This window comes from Triticum aestivum, chromosome 7D (assembly GCF_018294505.1).
Source record: "Triticum aestivum cultivar Chinese Spring chromosome 7D, IWGSC CS RefSeq v2.1, whole genome shotgun sequence".
In the NCBI taxonomy this organism is placed as follows: domain Eukaryota; kingdom Viridiplantae; phylum Streptophyta; class Magnoliopsida; order Poales; family Poaceae; genus Triticum; species Triticum aestivum.
This window is the reverse complement of record NC_057814.1, coordinates 573,880,891-573,907,183: the sequence shown is the minus strand read 5'-3', so window position 1 is coordinate 573,907,183 and position 26,293 is coordinate 573,880,891. Positions and strand designations below refer to the sequence as shown.

Here is a 26,293-nt window from a genome sequence, read left to right as displayed (position 1 = left end):
TCACATGAATATGACCAAAATATGTCTTATCTAGCTGATTTCTAGAACTCCCTATATATTAATTTAATAACAAATAATAATTACAATCTTTGTCACTCAGACTCAGCACGCTGATTAGTATTATTCACTCTCTCTATCAAATTTGGCCAAACTATGGACTCCATTATTAACGGATCTTGACACCTCGATCAATTCTTTTAATCTCTGGGCCTTCCCAATAATACCGTCGGACCGTGGACCTGTTCCACGGCATCGAGGATAACATTTGAAGTGCAACGCCCCAAACGAACACGTGTGAACAGTTTGGTTCGGTGCTCTCAGTATCTCACCCCCAATGTTTACTTGCCCTCGCCGGCCGGGTACTGCGACCTCCATTGAAGATGACCGCCGTATGGTTTAGTGGGAGAGCTACATTAACCAACCATCTAATTGTGGTCGGTCTTAGTTAATCAATCCATAGTAGTGGTTGGTCCACGTGTCATACACCCAGGTCAGGTCAGCACGCCTCACTCTCGCCGGCCGAACGGCCTGACTCGCTCGGTCGCTCCATTTCGCTCGTTTGCTCTCCCCGCTCCCCGTCGACGGCGAGCGCCGGCGGAGGTTGCGCTCGAGCGCCGCCGCCACCACCGCCCTCCGGCGCGGAGTGGATTCGCGCGTGAAGTAGATCCCGTCAGATCCTGTATTCCCTCTTGGGTACATAGATTCGCTCTCTTCCTAATTATACTCATATTCTGCATCTGTTCCCGTAAAGTAATACTAGCTCTTTGTTTTGATTTTGGCGACAGCGCGCGACATGGAGCTGAGCCCAGTCAGTTCGTCGCTGGGCGCCATGGGCTCGCTACCACGGAAGCTCGACGAGCTCCTGGCGACCGGCCACTGGGCTCTGCAGGGGGCCGTGATCCTGGATGGGATCAGGCACCTGGCCGCCGACCTCCACGAGCTGCAGAGCCTCCTGCTGAACCTCTCGAACGCGCAGGACCCTCCCGTGGCGGCGGGGTGCTGGATGAAGGAGGTGCGCGAGCTGTCCTACGACGTGGAGGACTGCGCCGACCGATTCGTCCACGCCGCCGAGACACGCAGGCGACCTGCTCGGCGTAATGCCAGCGTCGCCCGGCTGAAGATCAGCCGCCTTCCGAGGAGGCGGAGGTGGCTCCCATGGATCAACGGCAGGGTCCTGGAGTTCAGGACCCGAGCGCAGGAAGCGAGCGAGAGGTACTGGAGGTACCACTTCGATGATTGCGCCTCCGGTCCTGAATACTCTCCTCCTGCTGCTGGCCGCGCTGTGGGCGCGGAGCCTGGTGATCATGTCGGCATGGAAGGCCCTGTGGGTGAGCTCGGCCGGTGGCTGACTGATGGAGAGGAGCAGCTCAAGGTGGTAGCAATCGTCGGTGTTGCAGGGATCGGTAAAACCACGCTTGCCCTGAAATTGTGGGGTAAGCTCCAGGGACAGTTCGAGTGCGTCGCCTTTGTGCGGACAGCACAAAAGCCCAATATGAGGGGGATCATCAGCAGCATACTCTCGCAAGTTCGTCCGCACCAACCGCCGGACCCTGCCGACATGCACCACCTGATCCGTGATCTCAAAGAACATCTACAAGATAAGAGGTCAGAGTCCATATATCTGCTTCATTTGATTCACTCCACCTATTCAGGAATTTACACTACATGACTACAAGATAATGTGAGAGAGGCTTTAAGCTTACAGCTGCTGCAAGGGCTTAGAGATAAGCTAAGTTGACTTTACTTTGCTTTCTTTACAAGTTGAGCCATGTTTGTCTGGACTTCAGCTTAACTTCTGCTCCTAGAGCTAATCATGGGCAATCATACCTTTGGTTAATATACTTCTTAATGGGTGACATAAAAATTGTGGTTCATGAAAAGTTGTTCTATCAAGCAAGTGTGCCATCATCATATTGGATCGCGGTGGTTGTGCATTCTCTACTGTAACTTCCTGAATTCCTTGTGTCCCAAAGAAACTAATGATCTAATAAACTTAAATTCCATTTTATGTTGTCTTTTTGTTTTGTCTGACAAATCATTTTTATTACGCTTAAATTATTTGCCAGGTACTTCATTGTAATTGATGACCTGTGGGCTACATCAGTGTGGGATGTTCTTAGTCGTGCTTTTCCAGAGGGTAGTTCATGCAGTAGAATAGTAACTACGACAGAAATTATGGAAGTAGCTCAGGCATGCTGTGGTTATCGTCCTGACCATATTTTTCAGATGGAATTTCTTAGTGACGACGACTCACAAAAATTATTGCTCCAAAGAATTTTCTCAGAAAATCAAAGTCCTCGACGTTTCGATCACATTTTACCTCATATTTTGAGAAAATGTGGTGGTTTGCCACTAGCAATCATCATGGTAGCCAGCCTTTTAGCAAGCCGACCTGAGAAACTAGATCAACTGGGCTTTGTGCAGAGTTCTCTTGGTTCAAATATGCGGCTGCAGGCACATCCTACCATGGAAAGGTTTATGGAACAATTATTGAATGTTAGGTTCGATTGTCTTCCACATTATTTGAAGACTTGCCTGCTTTATCTTAGTACATGTCCAGAGGGCTACATATTCTTGAAGGATGATTTGGTGAAGCAATGGCTAGCTGAGGATTTTATATGTGCACAATTAGGGAAAGACATGGAGGAAGTTGCTAGAAGCTATTTTGATGAGCTTGTCAATATGGGCCTGATCCAAGTTATGGATAACAACTACAGTTATGAACTATTGTCTTATTCAGTCCACCACATGGTTCTTCATCTTATTGCATACAAGTCTATTGAAGAGAACTTTGTCACTGTAGTGGATTATTCTCAAACAGCAATACTACTTCCTGATAAAGTTCGTCGATTGTCACTGCACTTTGGCAGTGCAACATATGCAACTACACCAGCAAGTACCAGATTATCACAAGTTCGATCACTCTTCTTTTTTGGACTGTTTAACTGCATGCCTTCATTGATGGTGTTTAAGTTCCTTCGAGTTCTAAACCTTCATCTTTGGGGTGATCTTGGAAATACGAGTTTTGACCTTACAAGAATTTGTGAACTGTTTCGGTTGAGATATTTGCAGGTCACATGTAATGCCATTGTGAAGTTACCAGATCAGATTGAAGCTATGAAACACTTGGAAACACTGGAAATAAATTCAAGAGTATGCGCTATTCCACCGGACATTGTTTGCCTTCCGAGCTTGTTGCATCTCTGTCTTCGAGGTGGAACAAATCTACCTGACGGGATTGGCCATATAAGATCTCTACGTACACTAAAGTATTTTGACCTTGGTGATAACTCTGAAGACAATTTATGGAGCCTTGGCGAGCTAACAAACCTGCGGGATCTACATTTCACATATTCTAGATTACCATCTAGTGAACATTTGAAGAGAAATCTGATAGCTTTGGCCTCTTCACTTGGGAAACTCTGTAACCTCAAATCTGTCACTCTGGCTCCTGGTACTGCAGGTATCGTTGTTCTCGTTGATGGCTCGAGCAGCATGTCCTCTGCTCCAGTCTTCCTTGAGAGACTTGAGCTGTTGCCACCCATATGCATCTTTTCCAGACTTCCCAAGTGGATTGGACAACTCCGCAAAATCTGCATTGTGAAAGTTGCTGTTAAAGAACTGCTAGCGAATGACATTGATATCCTCACAGGATTACCTTCCCTCACAGTCCTCTCATTGTGTGTCCAGACAGCCCCTGAGGGAGGAATCATCTTCAATGAAGGGGCGCTCCCAGTTCTCAAGTATTTCGAGTTTAGGTGTGGCGTACTTTGTCTCGCTTTCATGGCAGGTGCAATACCCAATCTTCAGAGGCTCAGGCTAGCTTTCAATACTCATACCAGGGAGAAGTACAGCAATATGCTTGCCGGAATCGAGCACCTTATAAACCTCCAGGACGTCACTGGACGAATTGGGGTAGTCACCAAATTTGACAGAAGGGCTGCTGAATCAGCATTCAAGGAAGCCATTAGCAAGCATCCAATGTGCCCTACATCTAGTGTACAATGGCTGGATCCAGTTGAGAAATTATTTCGTCCTTCAGAAAAACAGCATTTGAGGCGAGAAAGAGGCCCGTCAGATGAAAAGCATCGTGGTCTAGAGAAAGCCGAAGATGCGATCAAACATGCTAAGACAGGGTATGAATCTTCCTTACTCTAGAAGCAATTCTTCGCAACTTGGCCCTTTTCATTCATTTCTTCTCCTTCGGTATTACCATTATCTTTCAGACAAAAAGATTACTACCTCATTTTCCTGCACTGTAAGACATTGCAAATAAAGTTGCGCCAAACCATAGCTTAACACAATATATTATCAAGTTTCTCTTCTCTCGTACTGCTCTAACAATAAATAAATTTGCTGTCATCAGTAAAACTTCTTCCGCTGGGCTGGATCAGGACCGCGCCGTTGAGGCCTACAGAAACTCTTGTTCAGGTCCTTTTTTTCTTCAAAAGCGTGTTAGAACGCGCTACTTTTGCATTACAAGAAAGGCCACCAAAATGGGACAAAGCTACAGAACCACCAAGAGTAGCACTGACCGAACTGAGAGCAAGAAAGAGCAGCAAAACCTAGAGACACCGCTAAATTATGCACAAAGGAAAAACCAACAGCAAAGCTCTCATTCAAGTGCTTTGGATGGGAATAGGACAGAGGATGCAAAGTTGTTCAATACCACTTCTTCATCACCAAATTTGCAAAGCATTCTAGCTAGTAATCAGAATGTAGCTGCTGAACCTGAAGAGCAGATGTTGCCAGACACCATGAAACAAGAGTTTCTGGATAGCAGCCAGTCTGGGGAGCAGATTGCTGCTGAAACTGGTGTGCATTCACAGGTCTCTACTCTCTCATCGCGTTCTCTCTTGCCAACAAGGTACCTCTATGGCTTGACTCCACTTAAAAATTTCCATCACTGTATGAATCTTTTGCCTGAAGAATTGTGATAAAAAAAAAACGATCCTTTCCTTTCAGGCACCACAAAGAAGGAGAGCCTGCTTCTAGGCTCAACTTAGCTGGAGAAGGTACGGAGATGAGCTCAAACATCATTCGGAAGCAGGTAATAAATTTGGTTTGGCCTATTCTGGCACATAGGTGATCTGATGTTCTGATGAAGATCCTTCCACAGGATATTCTTGCTAAGGTTAAAGAACAGGAAGAACAAATTGCTCGTTTAAGAGTGCAACTTGTTGACTACTCAGTGAAGGTGATTATGCATCCGAAGAATCATTACCTTTTTTTCCTTACACTTCCTCTGTTTCTGGTATATGATCTGATGTCCTACATTTCTTGATAGGAATCCCAAATACTTAATGACAAACTTGTTTTGGAAAAACGCATTGCGCATATGCGAATGGCAAGTATCTTTATCCTATCAGGTTAAGTTACTATCTTCGTGTACACCAGACTATTCTATAACACACTGTTTTCAGGAATTTGATCAACAGCAACAAGATCTTGTTGATGCCGCATCAAAAGCTTTATCTTACAGACAAGACATTATGGAAGAAAACCTCCGTCTGACACACTCATTACAGGTAACTTTATTCATTGTTATACTTTCTGTTAAAACTCAGAGAGCCAATTAACATTTTTGATGGTGAACCGATGTGTTTGATTTAATCTTGCTGTGCACTTGGAGCTATTTGAGTGAATTTTTGTTTTGAATATAACTCTAGTTCTTATGTGAACTGAAACATTTACGAGACTGAACTTCCTTTCTGCTCCGCAAAGCATCCAAACAAGTGTAGGTGACTACCTATGGCCTCTGTATAAACAAAGTGATATTGGAACCTGTGTGGGGAACCACCCAGGAGATAGGAGTAGTTTCCAAAGGGCAGCCCAGTGAACGTGGCTCCCGCTTGCGCAGGGTCCGACCATGTGTCTATTGTATGCAGTCTTTCCCTACATTTCTGCGAGGGGCTGTTTCCAAGACTCGTACCTGTGACCTCATGGTCACAAGGCAACAGCTTTACCGCTGCGCCAAGGCCCCCCTTCCAAAAAAAGATAGGAGAAGTTGCCAATTCCAAAAAAAAAGGAGATGGTGCTTTAATCCCTTACTCTCTTATTAGTTATTTCTTTTAGAAGCTTACTGTATAGGGTTCAATGTGTTTCCTTATCTTCTTGCGCTGTTTTTTTGTCTACTTTTCATGAGTAACACTGAATTTAACCTTTGGTACTACATAGGCAGCACGTCGAAGGAGATCAACTTTCGTATCTTCTTTGTTGCCTCTTCTATCAGCACATAACCTGCAGCCTTCTGTTCCCGATGCTCAATCAATTGTTGGCAATCTGAAGGTATGTACAGCCTATTTTTTACAGTAACTAGCATGTGTTCTGCTTTTTCACTAAGTGAAAAACCAATACAACACAAAGCCAAACTAATAAAACAGAGAAGAACAGTTGTTGGCAATCTGAAGGTATGTACAACCTATTTTTTACAGTAACTAGCATGTGTTCTGCTTTTTCACTAAGTGAAAAACCAATACAACACAAAGCCAAACTAATAAAACAGAGAAGAACAGGAAAAGTCCGAATCTGCAAAAGAGCAGTTTGGTTGTACATGAAGCATGTTGAAATACATTGCCCACCTCTCTCCTTTAGTTTGGATTCTTGAATGAACTCGTTAGAGCATGAATTCAATATGGACGTGTTTGGTTGGTCGCATTAGGCCCAGCCAGGCCTGGTCGGGATGTTTTTGGGCTGTTTGGTTACCTGAGTCGCATGAAAAAGTTGGCCCACACGGAACTCAAGCACCTCTCAGGCTGCATAGGAACGCTCAAATCGGCCGTTTCTACCGGGCCAGGCTGAGGCGAGCCACCTTCGAGGGGCACATGGTGGGCCCTCTTGCACGAGAGGATGTGAGCCGTATACACCTTGTACGTTGTTTCTTCTTCCACCTCCAGTAAGCTCCTTCTCTAATCTCCTTTCTTAGGTCAATTCTAATCCACACAACGGTGCATCAATTTGAGATAAGCTCTACATGAAAAAGATGCGCATCGATGTTATGGTTCCATTTTTGTGATCAGTTCGTAGTTTCGTCGACTGTAAATGTTTAATTTCGTGTTCATGTTTGGAGCTATTGTGGATGAATTTTGTCAAATTTGTCGCGCACGGTTGACCGTTTCAATTCACCTTTGATCAGTAGCTTCATCTTACAGTTTGACACGACTTTCATGTTGCATATTTTCTGTTTCAACGATCGTAGACGATTAAACCTGACTTCTTCCTCGTGAAGTATACACGCATATGTGTGATTTGTGTTAATGACACTCCTTAAGCTCGGTCTCCTCTCCTCTATCCTGCTACACCGGTGTCACCGCCGGCGTCACTCCTCTCGGCCTCCTCTCCCGCGTGCTGTTACACTAGCGACACCGTCGGCGTCGTTCCTCTCAACCTCCTCTCCCATGTCCTACTACACCCGCACGGTTGTTGTTCCTCTCTGCATTCTCTGCCATGTCCTGCTACACTAAAGCCATCACCGGCGTCGTTCCTCTCGGCCTCCTCGCTCGCGTCCTACTACAATGGTGTTTTCGCCATCGTCGTTCCCTCCCTCCCGCGTGTTGTTGCATTAGCGCCACCGCCGGTGTCGTTCCTCTCAACCTCCTCTCCCATGTCCTACTACACTCGCGCGATCATCGTTCCTCTCTGTTTGAGTATTTAACCAAAACCTACCACAATTCATGGAAACGTGTCGAAAAACTACCACTTTACGATTTTGTGCCAAAAACTACCACTTTTGTCCTAATCTGTTGCTAAAAACTACAAAGTGTGAAAACTGCTCGCTTTGGCTTGTTTATGATAGTGTGGCCCACATGTCAGGACGGAAAAAGTCAGCATCGTTAACTTTGCCGTCACCGTAGAAAGAGATCGAGACGGCGACTGCCTTCACCGGAGGCGGAGAAGATGAAGTTCTACGGCGGTGCGGCCGCATCTGGAGGAGACGGCGTGACCTGCAGGCGACGCACCGGCGCGAGCAGGGCGGCGGGAAGGTCCGGGGGAGGCGGATTCGGGGCGGCGTCTGCCCGATCTGGCGACAACGAGGCTGGACGGTGATGGGGAGGCCTGCCGGCGGCGAGCCCCGAGACGGCGGCCGCTCGGGGCGAGGCCATGGCGATGGGCGGCGGGGCTGCGCCAGGAGGCGAGGCTGCAGGATCCGGTCGCGGTGGGGTCGGCGGCTGCCGGCGGTGAGGGGAGACGAGCGGGGGCGCGGCGGGAGCTTGGGTCCGCGGGTGGCTACGAGGACAGGCGGTCACGGGCGTTAATGGCTGGCCATGAGCGCTTCGCCACGCTGGCACCTAAACAGTGGGGTCGGGCAGTCAGATTCGGGTTTAACCCAGGCAAGCGAGCAGTTTTCACACTTGGTAGTTTTTAGCAATAGATTAGGACAAAAGTGTTAGTTTTTGGCACAAAATCGTAAAGTGGTAGTTTTTCGACACGTTTCCATGAATTGTGGTAGTTTTTGATTAAATACTCTCTCTGTCTCCTCTCTCATGTCCTGCTACACTGAAACCACCGCCGACCTCGTTCCTCTCGGCCTCCTCGCTCGCATCCTACTACAATGGCGCCGTCATCATCGTCGTTCTTTTCGACCTCCTCTTCTGCGTCCTACTACACTGACGCCGTCATCATCATCGTTCTTTTTGGCCTCCTCCACGTCCTACTACACTGACGACGCCATGGCAGGCACACTGCATTTTTTCACCATCATCCTCTGCCTCAACGCCTTCCTAATCGTTACTCCACAGGACTTTCTTTGCGGCGACGGCGCTAGCAAATAGCTCACCGTGCCGCCGATGAGATCGCTTGCCCGCGACTCCGTGCTCGTCATGTGGACGCAGCGCCGTGACCACCGCCCACCGCTGTCGCAGAGGCACTCTAGTGTAACACTGTGTGTTATGGGTAGCTGTTAAGTCTTAAACATATTCCGTGCAAGCAACCAAACAACATGCACTCATCTGACCACGTACAATGTGAACAACCAAACACGGTGCGTAGAGGCATTGTTACGATGCAGGGAGAGGACATGCAGGCAACCAATCAACATGCAGATGTTAGGTTTTTGCCTGCATATACTCAACCAGGCCCAACTGGGACAAGTATGCAAAAGGGCAAAAAACGATGCAGGTAACCAAACGCGCCCTATGGTATTGAAGCCAAGAGGTCTCAAATTCAAGACCCGGTCAACACACTATTGAAGAATAAAAATAGTTGCAGCCTACATTGATGGCCAATATATCTCAGTAACACCCCCCCCCCCCCACACACACACACTTCTATGCTGATCCAAGCTTTAGACGTGGGATCGATATAGGCTACAAATATTTTATTTAATATTGCATTGGCTGGGTCTTGAACTTGAGACCTCTCGGCTCTGATTCCATGTTAGAGCAACTTATCTATATTGCATAGCCCAAGGAGCCAATATATATTACAAGAGACTTAGACTTGGAGTACAAGTTAGGAAATCTAGGCTAATAATACGTATGGAGACCTAGACGAACACTAATACTCATTAACAAACAACTCCTACCCCTCGCTTGCTTCCAAAATGAGGCTGAAATCATCACAAGCAAGATCAGAATCGTTGTGCCCATTGTGTTTCCCCCCCTCCAAAACTCATCTGCATCTTTCTTTTGAAAACTGCCAAGCTTTACAAGCAGCAGCAGAGATCTCGTTTCTTTTTGGCATTCTTCTTCCTAAGGCACACTTTGCTCCACCAACCATTTCGGGCTGCCAGACATTTCTCTTGAACAACACCACTTTAGAGAAGCAACAGGGAAGGGTAAGGTTGGCAGACGATTCCATATGTACAACTTTTCATGCTTGTTTGGACTAAGCTGCAAGTTTTTTTACCAAATAAACTTGTACAACGTCGACTAGGAAGTCTCTTGTGATATTTGAGGTTTACTAAGGAGATAAACTACCTTCTTGATAGGGATTCTATGTGATGTGATGGGCCTTTTTAGATATCACATACAAGTGATTTAGCAGACAACAAACACCTATGATCCAGCCAGACCCATTTCCTTTATGTTTTCATTTGTTTATTGTCGTACAATAATATTCATGTATTTTTGGTCATTGTGTCATTTTCCTATAGAATATCAATGGAAAGAAACATCAGTAGCTTAACTTTTGAAAACAATTTCTATAGCTTCTTTTGTTCCTTGCTTGGTTGAAGCTGAGCCTATATTGCACAATTCTATATTGAGACTACATTTTTTTGTAGGTTTTGTTTACTCATTCGCAAGAGAAACTCGCTATTACTGAGGTGAGTCACATTGAGCTTAGGTTGGAGTTCGTTCCTGATAAAGTAGCTCTTGTTATGCTTCACAGCTTGGTACTGGTACTTTCTCACAGAACTTCGAAATTGCCTTTTGTGCAAACTTGGATGATGCAGGAGAAACAGAAGAAATCACAGTACCAGATTGCTCGGCGTGCTGAATCTTCAAATAATACGGCACAATCACCTTCTCATCCTGCTCGAAATACGCTGGTTGCTTCTGTATGATGCTACCCTAGTTTGTCCTTTACTCTTTGAATGCATGCATGTTCTAACTTCCCACATTTCCAGAGCCAAGCCAGCCTTGGCATTGTGCCCCAGCAAGCATATTCTCATGCAGAGTCTCCAATTTCTTATCCCGTTCGAGCTAGACGGGATTGGGATTTATTGGCAAATGAGAACCGTCAGATCCTCCCAACCAAGGCTGCTCTGACAGACACAGAGCATGACAATGCTGGAAGGACCTCTCCTCCAAGAAGGTTACTATTGTACTACCAGCTAATTGACCTTGTGCAACGGGGCATACATATTTTAGTGGTTCACATCAATTCTGTCACGCATATACCTTCCACCCACTATCCTCGCCTCCCCAGTCCAATCTTACCACCTATGGCAATGGCTCATCTGGTCACAATCCCCCTTCCACTGCCTGCCAAACACACTTTGGATTTTAAACACATAATTGTGCAGTTGTGTATATGAAGATTCCAAGAAGGAAAAAAAAAAACTTAAGAGGTCATTCATATCCGTCCAGCCTTTGCACGGTAGTAGGATGAAAGGAAAAATTGAAGACGTAGGAACCTAACCTTGGTCTAGCAAAAGCATAAGTGGAGAAAATATGAGCTCACAAGTGGACCTGATGATACGGTAGAAATCATATCGAAAAGAAAGTGTGCCTCTTGAACAACTCTCGATGAATAACAGTATTAAGCAAATCGGTTGGACAACTAATTTCCTTGAGTATACTTTTATCAACGTTTACATTTTAGAACATCCTTCTTAAACGCTAGCCTTTGCATAGAACATTCGCCTTCTCACAACATTGATGGATCGCTAGGGCTTGGCAGCACTCGTAAGAAGATTTAGTACTATCAAATAGTATACAGTAATGGATTAGGCAGGACACCTGGTTGGATATTTTATTTCCATGTACTACGATTTCCATATTACTGAAGGAACGAGATGTGATGTTGGACAAAGAAATTGGAAATAAATCAGTGCGAGTACTACTTTTCTAGTTTGCCAAACGAAAAAAAGATTAGTTTCCATATTACTGAAGGAAGGAGATGTGATGTCGGGCGGTGTGAATTGATGGGAGATGTGATGTCTGGCAAATAAATTTGTGAATAAATATCGGACCCTGATAAGTGCCACACGTGTGGCACAAAGCAATTCCGCCCTGACGTTTCTTAATGGCAAGTTTAGTTACAGGAGAATGGCAACTTTAGTTGTGAAGCATGACAACTTTCTGCTTGGTTGTTTGGATGGCAAGTTTCAATTTTTTGGGTTTTTTTATGGCAACTTTAGTGTAAAAAACATTAGGGCAGTGTTACTTCGTGCCACACGTGTGGCACTTATCATTTGGGTAAATCAATGAGGTACTATGTTTCCAATTTGCAAACGAAAAAATGATTAGTTTCCATATATTACTGAAGGAGAAGTGATGTCAGGCAAATAAAATTGGAAATAAATCAGTGGTAGGCCGTGTGAATTGATTGGAGGGGTGGAAGTGATGGAAGCGAACAGGCGTACCAAACTCCCCTTCAATAGTAGTAGAGATTAAGAGCCTCAGCATGACAATTACCCAAGTTATTTATAGCCCTTTCTATTTGTATGGCCCATAATTCATGCCCCATCTTTGCTGATCATTGTTGTTGTTTTTTCAACTTCCTCATTATTTTTGTTTCAATATTAATGTACGTTTATAAGCATGATCCCAACGTGAAACATTGATTCTAAGCTCCAAACTGCAAACATTCATCGTAATATCTAAGAATCATGTATACATATTGGTAAATTTGGGCTGCCTGTGCCTACCCCCGGGCTGAACCCATTCTGTGATCTGTTTGTTTCATTGATGCAATGGAACAGGGATGCTCCTATTTTTCTTTAAAAAATATCATGTTTACCCGAAATTACATATGTTCCTTTCAAGCATTGACAACTGAAGAAGTGAAAGCAGAGTATCTGCATTATAGCTTAAGCTCATCTATTTGCCAATAATGGAGAACTTTATATGCTTGAAACACCAGTTTGGCCATGGCTGCAATGAAACAACGTAAGGCGTGCCATTCTTTTCAATTTACTAGCAAAAAGGCTCGTGCGTTGCAACGGGAAAAAAAAATTCTCATATCTCTAGCTGGGTCAGTTGAACAAACTGTGCATGGCCGGTTCACAGGTTATGAGATCGAACCCTCCTATCGGCAATTATTTTTTTTGCCAGCTCTCCGGACCTGAGCCTCAGCGCACCGCCAAGTGGGCTTTCTCGGTTGGACCAAAACGGATGGCAAGTAACGAAACCAAATAGCTTACGTGAAATTAACTGAAACGGGACCAATTGAAGCGGGACGAAACCAAGAATATCACGTCCCTTTAATAGTAGGTATAGATGGTGTTTTCTTATACAGTTTAACTTGTGCAGGGTACTTTTAGCAAAATGATTTTGTTAGTTGAGCAATTTCGATACGGATAGACAAAGTTGGTTTTCTTATTGGGTCTGTCTTCTCTTGTTTATGCAGCAACCAATTTACCAAGTATGGTGTAGCAAAAGAAACTGAGCATGAATCTCGTGCTGGACGATCCCGTGCTGTACGATTTAACTTTGAATCCAAGGATCAAAACCCATCATTCAAGGACCCTGTTGGGGGTGATGTAACAAAAAATCTAGAAGGAGCTGAAACCCAAACTTCACGAGAATCTCCTGCGGAGTGGACTCCTCAAGGCCCACCTCATTTGGCATCTGGCCTTGACGGTGGGAACCTGTCTTACCCTTATCTTCCTACTGTCCTTGAGGAGCCTAGTTCTTCTTTCCCTGAAGGTGTTAGATATTTTGATTTATGCAATTTCCTTCTCCTTATTTCTTCAGTTCCGATGGTAAACACCATTTTTCATGAATATGCAGCTGTGGAGGATGACCCACTGCCAGCCATAGATGGGCTAAGAATCACAGGTGAAGCTTTTCCTGGAAGTGAACTTCAAGCAAGTGGGTATTCCAGCAATGGGACCACAAGTTGTTATTTTGAGGTGCGGTTTGTAGTTATGGTTCAACACATTTTGATGTTCTATCAAATTCCTGTCATTTTTAATTTGTTTAAGTGTTTGCAAAAAAAAATGTGCACACAGTGGGTACGCCATTTGGAAGATGGATCGGTAAATTACATAGAAGGTATTTTTTACGTGCTGCTAGGAGACTTTTATTTTATTTTCATGTCATTTTATTTGGCGTACTATGAGGGAATTAAAATTAACATTGCCATTGCCTGATGTAGGTGCAAAGCAACCCACATATTTAGTTACTGCTGATGATGTGGACTCTTTACTAGCCATAGAGGTCCAGCCTCTAGATGACAGAAAAAGGAAGGTAATCTTCTGTCTGACCATTCTTAACTGGACCTTGGTTTTTTTGCACATTGGAATAGACATCTTTGTTTGGTTTTGTTTACAGAGCAGATTCTGTAGGTTGGGAATAATATACTGTATGCATTTGGTTAGGATTTATCTCTGTATTTGTTTGAAAACTATAAATGTGCTGACCATAGTAACTTTTAGTAGAGCACTCATAATGTTTGTTGTGGGAATAGTAAATCTTACCTGGCGGTCCCACCTAGTTCTACATGGCATCTACGTGCCAAACTATCAAATACAAGCCAACTTAACAAAAGTCCTAGCACCTAGCCATGGTCAACAAGTGAAAAGAGGAGAATAGATATAAAGATGTCAGCATGAAGGCCCAAGTGAAAGCTCAAGATGGTGGTGGAGAGTGTTGGGAATTATGCAACTTGTATTTCCATGGGGCCATAGGCCAATATATATACATGTACAGGCGCAACATGAGCCTTCGTAAAGAAATCTGCCAACTGTAACTCGGAAGGCACATACTGAAGAGCAATAACCTGATCTTGTACATCACAGCGCACAAAAGAAGCATCAACACCCATATGCTTGGTGAGCTCATGCTTCACAGGGTCGTGGGCACTGCTAATAACACATGTACTGTCAGACAAGAGCAAAGTAGGTGTAGTGACAGAAACACCAGACTCCTGAAGTAACCACCGTAACCAAGTCACCTCTGCCGTCAAAAGAGCCATGGCTCGCAATTCAATCTCTGCATTCGAACGGGAAACTACAGTCTGTTTCTTCGTCTTCTAGGCAATGAGAGAACAACCAAGAAAAATACAGTAAGCAAAAAGTGAACGGCGATCCGAGGGATCACTAGCCTACATAGCATCTGAATAGGCATCAAGGTATAATGAACCGGAGTAGGAGAGATCGTGCCGCAAAGATATTAGAGAACACGGAGGTGACTGTAGTGAACCGAAGTGGGAGCAGAAACAAACTGACTCAAAATATGAACATGATAGGAGATATCCAAACAAGTGACAGCTAGAAAAACAAGACTCCCAACAAGATGACGATAACGCGTCAGATCAGACAAGGGATCGCCATCAGTTGCACACGGAGGTAAACATTGAGCTCAATGTAGTGTGCTCATCAGTAAGAGTGGCACGAGCAAGAACATGGATATACTTTTCTTGGGATATAAAAAAGACATCAGAGGTAGAAGATACCTTAATCCCAAGAAAGTAGCGAAGAGGGCCAAGATCAGACATAAGAAACTGCTCACTGAGTCGTGCCTTCACAAAGGCAATATACTCATGGTCGTCACCAGTGATGACCATGTTATCAACATATAGAAGAATAAGAGTCTGACCTTGAGCAGAAAGGTGGACAAACAACGCGGGATCATGAGCACTCGCTGGAAAACCAGCGACAGTCTCCACAGAGGCAAAACGCTCAAACCAGGCGCGAGGGGCTTGCTTAAGGCCATATAAAGAGCGACGAAGACGACAACCATGCCGTCTGGAACAAGATACCCACGTGGTGGTTGCATGTAAATCTCCTCACACAGCTCACCATTAAGAAAGGCATTCTTAACATCAAGCTAAGACACGGACCAGCGGCGAACAGAGGCCATGACAAGAAGTGTGCGAACAGTGGTCATATCCACCACAGAGCAAGTCTCATCGTAATCAGGAACATGCTCCTGCTGGGCCACGAGCCACAAGACGAGCTTTGTAATGCTCAAGGGAACTATCAGAGCGGGTCTTAACCTTGTAGACCCATTTACAAGTGATGAGACGAACACATGAAGGAAGAGAAACAAGATCCCATGTGTTGGTGCGCTCAAGAACAGAAATCTCCTCTGTCATCGCCAGCTGCCATTTAGGATGAACAACAGCATCATGATAAGAAGTCGGCTCAAGGACAACAGCGCCACCGCTTGAAGAACCAAGGCGCTCAGCAGGTAGAAGCGGACGAGGACGCAAACCTTAAGTGGGCTAAGATGAGGAAGATGGCGCATCAGTAGAGGCACCCACAACACGTGGGTGACGAATATAATATTGAGGAAAAGATGGAAGAATACGAGGAGGGATCACTAGGATAGGCGAAGGTGACGGAGAAGGCACCGGTGATGAAGTGCAGAACCCTATGACAAGCAGGGTGAGGAAACCATGGGAGATGGCGGCGGCGGATTTGCAACAGTCGGAGAAGTAGGGGCGGTAGGACGAACGTGCAAGGGCTCAACGGGAGTGACAGGTCTGTCAGGAAAAGTGAGGAAAGATATATCCTCCACTGAAGAAAGGTCGAGGAAGATGGACGCGGTAGAAGGGACGAGGCTCATCAAAAGTCACTCCCGAGAAATACACAACTGACGACCGACGGGATCCCAACAACGAGAGCCCTTATGCTCATCACTATAGCCTAAGAAGATACACTCAATAGACTGGGCGGTCAGTTTGGTGCGTTCATGAGGGGCATGAAGAACATAGCAAACAAAACCTCAGAAATGATGCACCGAATAATCAGGAGAACGATCAAAGAGACGCTCGAAAGGAACGCCACCCTGCAGAGTAGCGGATGGTTGAACGTTGATGAGAAAGGTGGAAGTGAAGAAAGCCTCGGCCCAAAAGTGAGGCAAAAGAGAGGCATTGATCGTCAACGCATGAGCCGTCTCAATAAGGTGACTATGCTTGCACTCAGCCACACCATTGTGAGCATGAGCATCGGGAGAAGAGAACTGAGCAAGAGTCTCGTGCTCTAATACCATGTTAAGCTTCATGCACTAGACAACACAACCAAAAGTTTGAATTGATGAAAAGGGTTAGGCAATCCACATATACACTTCAACACCCCCTTTCATGTGTGATGGGGGAAGTTAACACGTGAATAGACTCAAAGGTATGGCTCAGCAGGCCTATACATGGACACAGAGGGGTCAGTAGCAATTTTTGGATAAATTCTGAAAGCCCAGACTTGAACTCAAGACCTTAGGCTCTGATACCATGTTGGGAATTATGCAACTTGTATTTTCATGGGGCCATAGGTCAGTATATATACATGTACAGGTGCAGGAAATATGCAGAAAACCCCTTATACATATAATACTCTAACAGATAGTTGAGTAGGGTAGTCCACCATGACTAAACACCACCCCCTAGTCCATGGACTAGGGGATTACCAAACTTGCTCCTCCCACCTACCACCAAAAGGGTAGGCTGGTCATCTGTCAAGGAACACTAGCCTAGCCCCGTGTGATCAATGTGCCCTCATTCACTCTCACTTGAATCAACTCAAGGGGAGAGATCTAGAGCTTCAAGACCTGATGGGGTATCTCTAGTCTCGGACCCAAGGATTCTCGGGCGATTCGGACCGTCGTTGAGGAAGTGAAGTTTGGAGGCGATATTGGGAAGTCCCATACAAAAGTCGTCGATCAAGTCTCCCTCGGGTCTTCTCCTAATATATGACTAAGCCGCGCTCCGTCGAGGCGAGCAAACCTATTTCAAAAACATCAATGTGTTAACCTTATCGGTGTACTACGACCTTTTGCTACAAGGCCTTACCCCCCCCCCCCCCCCCCGGCAACCTAGCATTGTGTCATAACCATTAAACTGAAAATACCCCCTTATCTCGTGTTGACGACGAGAACATTATTTTACTTTATCTGAAGCATTTGTTTTTTTTGTAGGGGGAGATCGTGAAGGTTTATGCTAATGAGCAGAGAAAAATTACTTGCAGTGAGTTTGTTGAGAAGATTTTTTTTAATCTTTGGTAGATAGCATAAACTTTTCATGCCTTTTGTGTTTTAACTGATTAAGTACCTGAGGTTAGTCCTGGCCATGGGCAGCCCGGCCCGGCCCGGCCTGACGCCGCTCCCGGGCCGGGCTCGGGCCTAGATTTTGAGCCCGAAGACCGGCCCGGGCCGGGCCCGGGCCCATCGTTTTCGCGTTTTCCTGGAGGACGGGCCGGGCCGGCCCGAAGCCCGACGGGCTTTTACATATTCGGGCCGGGCTCGGGCCCAGAAAACAGGCCCGACGGCCAGGCCGGGCTCGGGCCTGGATTTTTTGCGTCGGGCTTGGCTAGGCCCGGCCCGAAGCCCGGCCCGGCCCGAGGTATGGCCAGGTATACCTGAGGTCCATCCCTAGGGCAGTAGGGGTGCAGCGCACCATCCCACATAGGCCCACAAAAGTGACATGTCAATACAAATTAAACTAACTGCACTATTGCTCAATTAGAAGTAATTTCTCTAAATACGAAGTGGGCGGTCGGGCGCAGCTTTGCATCACCATCCATCCCCCCTCCCCTAAGGATTTATAAAATAATGCTAGTTCTGCGCTGGCTGTTAAGTACAACAACAGAAGATTCTTATCTGTGCAGATCCTGAAATGAAGGAGCTCATCGAGAAAATTCTTTCAATTGGGCATGTGTCTTATGAAGTTCTGCTACCTGTATGTGGTCTATACTTCTCTCTAGTGGCCTGCCAAAGGCTCAAAGCATTCTTGCTGCGCCTTTTTCTATTTCATATAACCATTGAAAGGTTAATTTTGCAGGTTAAATTTATAAATATGTGGGATTCTGCCTTATTGGCAATAAACAGGGAAGGTTACAGCATTAAGTATAATGGACGGCGTGGTGTTGTTATGACAGAGAAATTCCGGCAAGCTACGACTGTATGGTTCCGAAAATCATTTTCCTCAACATTACTGTCCTTGCTGCTGATTATACTCCTCGGTAGTCTAAAAAATTGTGATGCCTGCGATAAAATCTTTTGAAATGTCATTAGTTGGCTGCATGGAGTTTATGTTAGCATATTTTCATAAAAGTTACTTTCCTGATGGTATAATTTATTTATTTTTGAAACAGATTGATGTTATAATTTAATTCTGGGCATTTAACAGCTTTTGCAAATCTTATAAAATGACAGGTTGAATTCTGCAGGGCCGCAACAGTAAAACATAATTCCTGTTGTGATCAAGGCAGTAGTTTGTTTGCTACTTTTGCTTCTATGGATTTTGTATTTTCTATTTCGTTCTCAGACATTCGACCGATTTTTCCATTGCATCGCTTGTTCAGCATGTATCAGTTTACAAGTGACAGCTATAATCTCATACTATGTTTACAGATCAATATTCCATATGGGCGTCCGACTGAATTTTCAATCCAGTCTGCTAAGGGTGCTCAGTATAATCTCAAGCCTGCAAAAAGTTCCCCGTGAGTTCAAAACTGAGTCACTGCTTTAAATTTCTAGCGCATTTGCATTGCAGTCCATTGAGTCACATGTACTAGTAGCTAGCTGTACATCGTGTGATGAACACGAAACCTTGGCATCAGAAGAATACCAGTGTCGGTCAGTTGGCGTTGTTATTATCTCTGTCTTTGCGGTGTTTTTTGAAGAAAAACGAATCAAGAGCACAAGACGTTCAAACCGTGTCGAGCTTGTAGGTACTAAACGACGGCTCTCTGCATTTTTTTTCAGATCACGAGATGCCATCGTTCTAATACTGAGGCTGTACAGAATGAAGGTTCGGGCATTCTGTCTTTTTTTAGTGTGGCATTTTGTCTCTTGCACGTGCTTTAATTCGTGTCTGCTATCCCGAGTCAGGGCGCACTGGAACATGTTTTCCCTCGGTTTGTTGATGTGTACTACGTACTAGTTTGGAGTAATGAACTTACGTTTGCTGTTTTGTGGTACATGATGGAAATGTGGGACTGAAATGGAAGATGTGTGTGCCTTTGTGTGTTTTCTGCAGGCTCTTGAGAAGAGCAAGGGAAGGAAAAAGGGGATCTTCTTCAAGTAGAGTAGAGTACGGTGAGTTCAAGACGCTGTACTGTTTTTCCCGTAGAAAAGAAGCCGTGGCGTACTCCCCCATCATGTCAGATCCACAGAAAAGAAGCTGTGGACCAAACAATCGGAGCACAAGAATTCAGGAAAATTGCTCAATTCGGGAGGAATTCTATATACATTGTACTATAGAGTGTATATGTTCTATATACATTGTACTAAAAATAGCAACTGAGATGAATAAGCAGGCAATCAGCTACAGCCCAGCCTCTTATAGGCGTCATAGGTGAAAGATATTACACAAAGGTAATAAGTGGTGAAGTGGGTAGACAATTACTTTATTAATGTGAAACAACATTTAAAGGGATACAAAGAGGGTCATGAGGGGATATCAGCCACAAATGGCAACCCTGTGGGAGCGCTACTGAAAATTTTACAAGGTAATAAGCGGTAAAGTGAGTAGACAATTACTCGATGGTAAATAGTTATGCCTGGAGTGATATGGGCCGTTGGATAACTGAAGAAGTGAACGCTTCTTCTGACCAGCTTCGACACTTTGTCGGTAAGCTAGGGTCTGATAATGGCCCCTCTTAAGAAGTGATCTGTCCTCAAGGCACCAGATTAGGAGCACTGTAGATCAGAAGAAGTTTGGAGTAGACTGAGAGTGTGATGTTTTTTTTTTTTCTGAAGCAACTGCTGAGCAAAGTCAGGACCCCCATTGCCGCTGGATACCTGGCTGAGAGAATGTAAAATCATAGACAATATGCTTTCCTGAAGGAATGCTTCCCAGGATGCAGATCATGGTAGATAGGAGACACTGGGCTATCTACATCTACATCCTTCTGAAGATGATGCAGTTCATGTGATCCGAGGCCAAGGGACGTCTCGAGTTACAAGGGAGGTGAAAGATTGAACCTAGTGGGCTGGACGATCTGTTGACTAGAGCTTCTAGTTTCCCTTTTTCATTTTCTTGTAATAAAGATCATTTGAACTTATTCGCAAATGTTGGTCATCGCTTCAAGATAATTTTGTCTCCATCAAAAGATTATATTTGCATAAAAACATAATGATCATGTTACCATGCAACACACTAGTATTATATTGTTTTGGAGGATGTTTATGTGAAAGATCATGTTATTTCACAACAAACTTGGATATTAGCCTATTGGTAATTTACGTAGTTCCGATCTTTCATAATAGCTTTTGCCAGGACCAGAAGAAACCACAAAGAATAAAATCGAAGGCAAGCCTCGGCGATCCTATTTATACAGAATGCAAACATGTGGGTATTAGCTTGGTGAGCTGTGACCTACAGGTCCCTGTTAATGGAGGATGGCCATGACAGCCTCCTCTGGTTGACACTGTTGAGTCCATCACTTTCAGGGTTTACGTCGTCCACTTGGTTCCAGCTATTGAGCATCGAGCCCTCTCTCCACTGAGGTGGCGTCAAGAATTTCGAATCGTCACTGGAGCCACCTGGGGTCATTGACAGAGAAGAAGGGCCAACACGTAGTGTTTGCAGAGTAGAAAAGGATTCCCTCATCGCGGACATGGCCTCGAAGAACCGGGTGCAGGATGCGAGCGCAGCAGGTATCGGTCGTAGCATTTCCTTCCCAGAAATAAAGGATATCCATTAATATTTCCTATCTGACATGATATAATGCGTAGACAAGAGCTTCCACAAGACAATGCAATCAGAATGCACAAAATCATTCTATACTGACACGATGAACCATTTGTCATCTATAGATTTGGCAGTGGTAGCATTAATATTTGCATCTGCAGTGGAAGGTGTTTTGCTATGACTCCTAATTTAATTACTAGAAGGAGTATTTTCAACTTACACCCCATACAGCAGGCGACTCTCTGAAGTTTTGACTCCACTGGAAATCTCCAACCGATGCTGTCAATGCCCCATAGTCACTTGCCGCTTTCAGAAGTAGCTCCGAGAATTGTTTCTGAGGAGAAGCAAGTACAGTGAGTAGGAAAAATTGCGATTTGCTCAAGAAACCACACATTCCTTTGTAAAGAAATCACCTAAGCAGGTGCAGCTAAGGTTATCCTCCATATCAAATACATTGTTAAGAATGCCAATAATCAGAAATCTGGTTGTAGGTTGCTCACCATTTTCATTTTGAAGTTCATGAATGAATGAATGATATATTTTCTATAAAAAAACTGAAATCAAAATGATCAAGAACCCGACCTGGTATTCAGCTTCAACAGGAATGCAATCAAGCGAGTAAGGTTGCTGCAGACGTGCAATAATGCGGTCCTGATAGAAAAAGGGTGTCATTTTGATATCCAGATCTTGTAATTGGTCGATTTATATGGTATATGGAGCAGCCAACAGCACAGGCAGAACTTTCTTAACAGAGTAACCTGAGTAACAGGTGGTCCCAAGAAAGAAAGAAAGCAACTAAAATAAAATTAGTGATTTCTGACTTCCAGTACCTTGTTTTGAATAACATCTTTCAAAATAGCAGTAATTCTGGCCAAAGATTCACACTTCTTTTCCATTTCACTGACATGAGTCAAATGAGCAATGTTTTTATCATCCTGCGGTAAACAAAAGTTCATCATCATGATCAACGAAGATAACTGACACAAATCAAAAGCCCAGAAAACTGAATACACCAGCATATGGAGATGATATATAGCGAAGTTTACAAGTGAAATATAAATTGGACGCTTGCTATTCTACTTGTAATCACATTTAATAGGGTGTAAAAAGTTTTAAGTTCTATAGATCACCAGTTCAAAGCTTTAACCTTGCACATTTAGACTGACTTGGGTGTTGCAATTCATTTTTCAAGTATCGAAACCTAGGTAAAACAAGTGTGAACACCCATCAGATTCATAGACAGATATAAAATTATTGTATTCACTTAAGAAAAAAAAAGATCAATGTTATTTATATGCTTTAAAAGCAAATCATAATAGTCAAAGTGGACATATTGATATAAGCAAATGTATCTCCAAAATGCCCTAATTCTCCATGATGTTCTCATTTCTACCTAGAATATGAATAACCTCGCGGGATTTCTTAATTTCGCCACCACTGTAACAGAATGAAAAGAATATTCACTACAGCGAAGCAAAGTGATGAAATACAAAAGCATTGATCTAAAGTCAAAGTAATATCATGTAGTAAGGGATCTGAAAAGGTAACCAACAAATGAAAACTGCATATGCATTGGCATGGCACAGAAATGGTGTAAACATACAAACAGTAGCAACTGGTCGTCGATCCATTACCTTTCTGCCTTGTAGCTCGACTTGCAAATTGGCAATGTTCCGCTGCACGACCGTCAGCTCCCTTAATACCCTCACCAGGTCATCACTTTTGTCCGAGGTGTTCTGATCTTCCTGCAATGGTAAGTGACAACAAAAACGTGTAAAGACTTAAGAAGCATACATGACAATATTCTGCGAAATAAAAAGAATAGTCATTTCATCACCATCCCTTTTAGTGACATACAGCACTGTAAATTTCATGGAGCTAGACGGCATATCCAAAACAGAGGGAGACATAGCAATCTTACAGCTAACAGTTTTAGATGGGTTAAAACTAGCTCCACGATAGGTTTCATTAGATAAAGAACCCTACAGGTTATAGTCACCAAACTTAAGAGGGGATAATTCCCCATAGATGTACCTCTCAGGGCTAGCAAAGCGTACGGGACTCCCCTGAACCTACACGCTTAGCCTGTTCAACCCATGCAGAAATAGCAGTGATAGGGTCTTATTCAGGAGCGGCACTCGGTTCCAAACCTACATTTCGCAATCCCCGGCCACGATTTACCAAGAACGGAACCCTACAAATTACCTGAAAGGAACAAGAATTCGACCGGGAGATTCGGATCTCGCTAAATGGCGGCGGAAGAGACGAATTGAAAAAGGAGAGGGATTTGGGGGGACAGGAGGGTGGAGGTAACCTGCGCGGGAGGGGCCGGGAAGCCGAGGTCCCCGGCGATGGCGAGCGCCTCTGCCATGCCACCGAGCCGCTTCGCCGGCTTCTGCGCCGCCGCCATGGCCTCGACCGGTTGTTGGGTGAGCTGGTGCGCGTTGCGATTTCGCCTCGCCGGCCGGTTGAGCGTTTGCTGTAAGTCGAGTACGATTACTACCGTTTCTGAACCGAAATGCCTCCATATGTCCAAATGCTGCTGAGCTTCCCAGTGCTCTTCGGTCTTCATCGCCATAAAAAAAAATAGAGCATGGTTAATATATGGCTCGTCTTTTTCCCTCGCAAAGACTGTTGGGGCTCGTGCTACAACTGGTTTATAGTCTGTTTCTCTTCTCACTCACCTCCTCTCTCCTTCAACTGGCATAAAACTGATGTGTCATCTCTTATAGCCCACCTACTATTTAAGGCATCTCCAACAGTCGTATGATCATCATTGGTAAAATTGTCACATAGACTGTTTTGATGACATGGCACATAATAAAAGAAGAGAGAGAGTGAAATCGTATGATCCCGAAGCAATGCTCTAGGCACAAGCTCTGAGGCAAGCATGTTCATTTCTTCAACATTTAGTGGACCCGCTTGGTTGTTTAACATTCGCCTCATTAAAGAGCATGTATGATGTGTTGTTGGCTGCTGATATGGACACTTACACCAACGATTGAACATATAAACTGTTACAGATGCTCTTACTTGCTTTTAATAGTCACCTGGGGAAGTGAATCTCTACCTTAATATTTTCATTTGATTTTGCCTAGAAACTTTGCGACTCCATACATAATAGATTCAAGTACACCAGAGTACACGGGAGGACACGAGAGAAGAGACACTCCCGAGAAACAAAGAAAGACTCTTAGTCGTCTAGGGTTTCCATGCCTCCCGCCAATGTCGTCGTCGATCCGCCTCGTCTCTTATGGCCTTAGCGCCATGGATGCGTGGTGGATCCCAGCCCTCGCGGGCGGGAGGACTCATACTTCGTTTTAGGCGTTTTAGTATGTTTAGGGTTTGTGTATTGCTCGGGAAGTCGAGGCTGGAGCGGCTCCTTGAATATGGAATACTCCCTGCCTTTCCCCTCGCCCCGGTGGTGCATGTCGTGTCATTGGAAGGTGCATGGAGGTATGTCTCCAACGGATCTCGCTGGATTTGGTCGGTGCATGTCTTTGATGGATCTGCGTGGATCCAGTCTTCGTTCGTCTGCATTCTTGTCTACAGGTTGGAACTTCCGATCTACACTTCTCTTCATGTGTCGTGGTTGTTGTTCTGGTGTACTGGTCCTTTAGGGCCTTAGCACGATGACTTCCCGACTATCTACTACAATAAGGTTAGTCCGTCTTCGATGAGGGAGGGACGATAACGGTGGTTAGCGGTACAGAAAGCCATTAGTATCCTCGGTAGGGTGACGAAAGTGGCTAGAAGTACCAAAAGGGAGTTCGCACAAGGGATTTACCCAGGTTTGGACCCTCATGGCAAGGTAATACCCTACGTCTTGCTTTTTTATTGATATGGGGGCACCTCGTGCGAGGGGGTTACAAGATGATGATGGATGGGACTACCAAGGGTATGGTCTATGGAATAGATGCCCCTCGCCTCGCCTTATACAGGGAACGAGAACTAGGGTTGATACGTCTCCAACGTATCTATAATTTATGAAGTATTCATGCTGTTTTTTTATCATTCTTAGATGTTTTACAACCATTTTATAGCAACTTTATATCATTTTTTGGGACTAACCTATTGACCCAGTGCCCAGTGCCAGTTGCTGTTTTTTTGCTTGTTTTTTACATCGCAGGAAATCAATATCAAAGGGAGTCCAAACACCGCGAAACTTTTTGAAGATTTTTTACGGACCATAACACCCAGGATGGGCCACAGAAGCACCTGGGGGAGCCCCGAGGGGGCACAACCCACCAGGGCGCGCCTGGGGGCCCAAGCGTGCCCAGGTGGGTTGTGCCCACCTCGGTGGCCTCCCGCACCCCCTCTTTACCCTATAAATTCCCAAATATTCCAAAAACCCTCAGGGTTAACCTAGTTCAGAAGTTCCGCCGCTGCAGGCCTCTATAGCCACCGAAAACCAATCTAGACCCCATTCCGACACCCTGCCGGAGGGGGGAATCATCTCCGGTGGCCATCTTCATCATCCCGGCGGCCACCACGATGAGGAGGAAGTAGTCCACCCTCGGGGTTGAGGGTTTGTACCAGTAGCTATGTGTTTAATCTCTCTCTCTCTCTCTCGTGTTCTTGAGATGTCACGATCTTGATGTATCGCGGGCTTTGTTAATATAGTCGGATCATATGGTGTTTTTCCCTCTTTATCTTGTTGTGATGAATTGAGTTTTTCCCTTTGAGATTTCATTATTATCGGATTGAATACTTTACTGGATTTGAGAACACTTGATATATGTCTTGCAATTGAATACTCGTGGTGACAATGGGGTATCGTATTGATTCACTTGATATATGTTTTGGCACTCAACTTGCGGATTCCCGAGGTGACATTGGGGTAATCTATGCATAGGGGTTGATGCACGTTCTTGTCTTTGTTTCTCCGGTAGAAATCTTGGAGCACTCTTTGAAGTTCTTTGTGTTGGATTGAGTATTATGGATATGAATTTGCTTTGGTGTTATTTTAGTGCGAACTCTAGGATAGATCGAACGGAAAGAATAGCTTAATTATTTTAGTACGAACTCTTGAATAGATCGAACAGAACGAATA

The 26,293-nt window shown here is 44.7% G+C and overlaps 2 protein-coding genes across 6 annotated transcripts; one reads left to right on the top strand and one right to left on the bottom strand.

Annotated features, from left to right (window-relative positions):
• Positions 1-382: 382 nt before the first annotated feature.
• LOC123165809 (disease resistance protein RGA5) lies at positions 383-19,985 on the top strand. 5 transcript variants are annotated; one of them, XM_044583541.1, is made up of 22 exons: positions 384-693; positions 786-1,605; positions 2,067-4,136; positions 4,367-4,867; positions 4,966-5,050; positions 5,120-5,197; positions 5,288-5,347; positions 5,424-5,528; positions 6,178-6,288; positions 10,223-10,264; positions 10,394-10,498; positions 10,568-10,755; positions 13,015-13,313; positions 13,398-13,519; positions 13,619-13,661; positions 13,765-13,856; positions 17,523-17,571; positions 18,212-18,282; positions 18,385-18,504; positions 18,957-19,045; positions 19,311-19,356; positions 19,585-19,949. In XM_044583541.1, exons 2-22 carry the CDS (start codon positions 794-796, stop codon positions 19,630-19,632), a joined length of 5,136 nt encoding a protein of 1,711 aa, XP_044439476.1. In that variant the 5' UTR covers positions 384-693; positions 786-793; the 3' UTR covers positions 19,633-19,949. The 5 variants fall into 5 exon arrangements, 4 of the variants coding, with proteins under 4 accessions (XP_044439475.1, XP_044439476.1, XP_044439473.1 ...); XM_044583540.1 differs by lacking the exon at positions 19,311-19,356 and having other exon boundaries at positions 383-693; positions 13,015-13,247; positions 19,585-19,985; XM_044583538.1 differs by lacking the exon at positions 19,311-19,356 and having other exon boundaries at positions 19,585-19,985.
• Positions 19,986-20,732: 747 nt separating this feature from the next.
• Positions 20,733-23,881, bottom strand: LOC123165811 (AUGMIN subunit 2). Its single transcript, XM_044583542.1, has 6 exons — positions 23,555-23,881; positions 22,875-22,985; positions 22,071-22,175; positions 21,823-21,891; positions 21,461-21,574; positions 20,733-21,225 (listed from the first exon to the last, which is right to left on the bottom strand). The coding sequence occupies exons 1-6, from the start codon at positions 23,816-23,818 to the stop codon at positions 20,926-20,928; spliced, it is 963 nt and encodes a 320-aa protein (XP_044439477.1). The 5' UTR covers positions 23,819-23,881; the 3' UTR covers positions 20,733-20,925.
• Between the last annotated feature and the right edge of the window lie 2,412 nt (positions 23,882-26,293).

Bases quoted from the DNA above. Each gene is read 5' to 3' on its own strand.
- LOC123165809 (XM_044583538.1), top strand. From the start codon at position 794: ATGGAGCTGAGCCCAGTCAGTTCGTCGCTGGGCGCCATGGGCTCGCTA. The intron at 1,606-2,066 runs GTCAGAGTCCAT...ATTATTTGCCAG, and splicing joins GAACATCTACAAGATAAGAG to GTACTTCATTGTAATTGATG. The intron at 19,046-19,584 runs GTGAGTTCAAAA...TGTTTTCTGCAG, and splicing joins AAGCCTGCAAAAAGTTCCCC to GCTCTTGAGAAGAGCAAGGG.
- LOC123165811 (XM_044583542.1), bottom strand. From the start codon at position 23,818: ATGGCGATGAAGACCGAAGAGCACTGGGAAGCTCAGCAGCATTTGGAC. The intron at 22,176-22,874 runs GTAATGGATCGA...TGTTTACCGCAG, and splicing joins TCGAGCTACAAGGCAGAAAG to GATGATAAAAACATTGCTCA. The intron at 21,892-22,070 runs GTACTGGAAGTC...TTTTTCTATCAG, and splicing joins AAGATGTTATTCAAAACAAG to GACCGCATTATTGCACGTCT.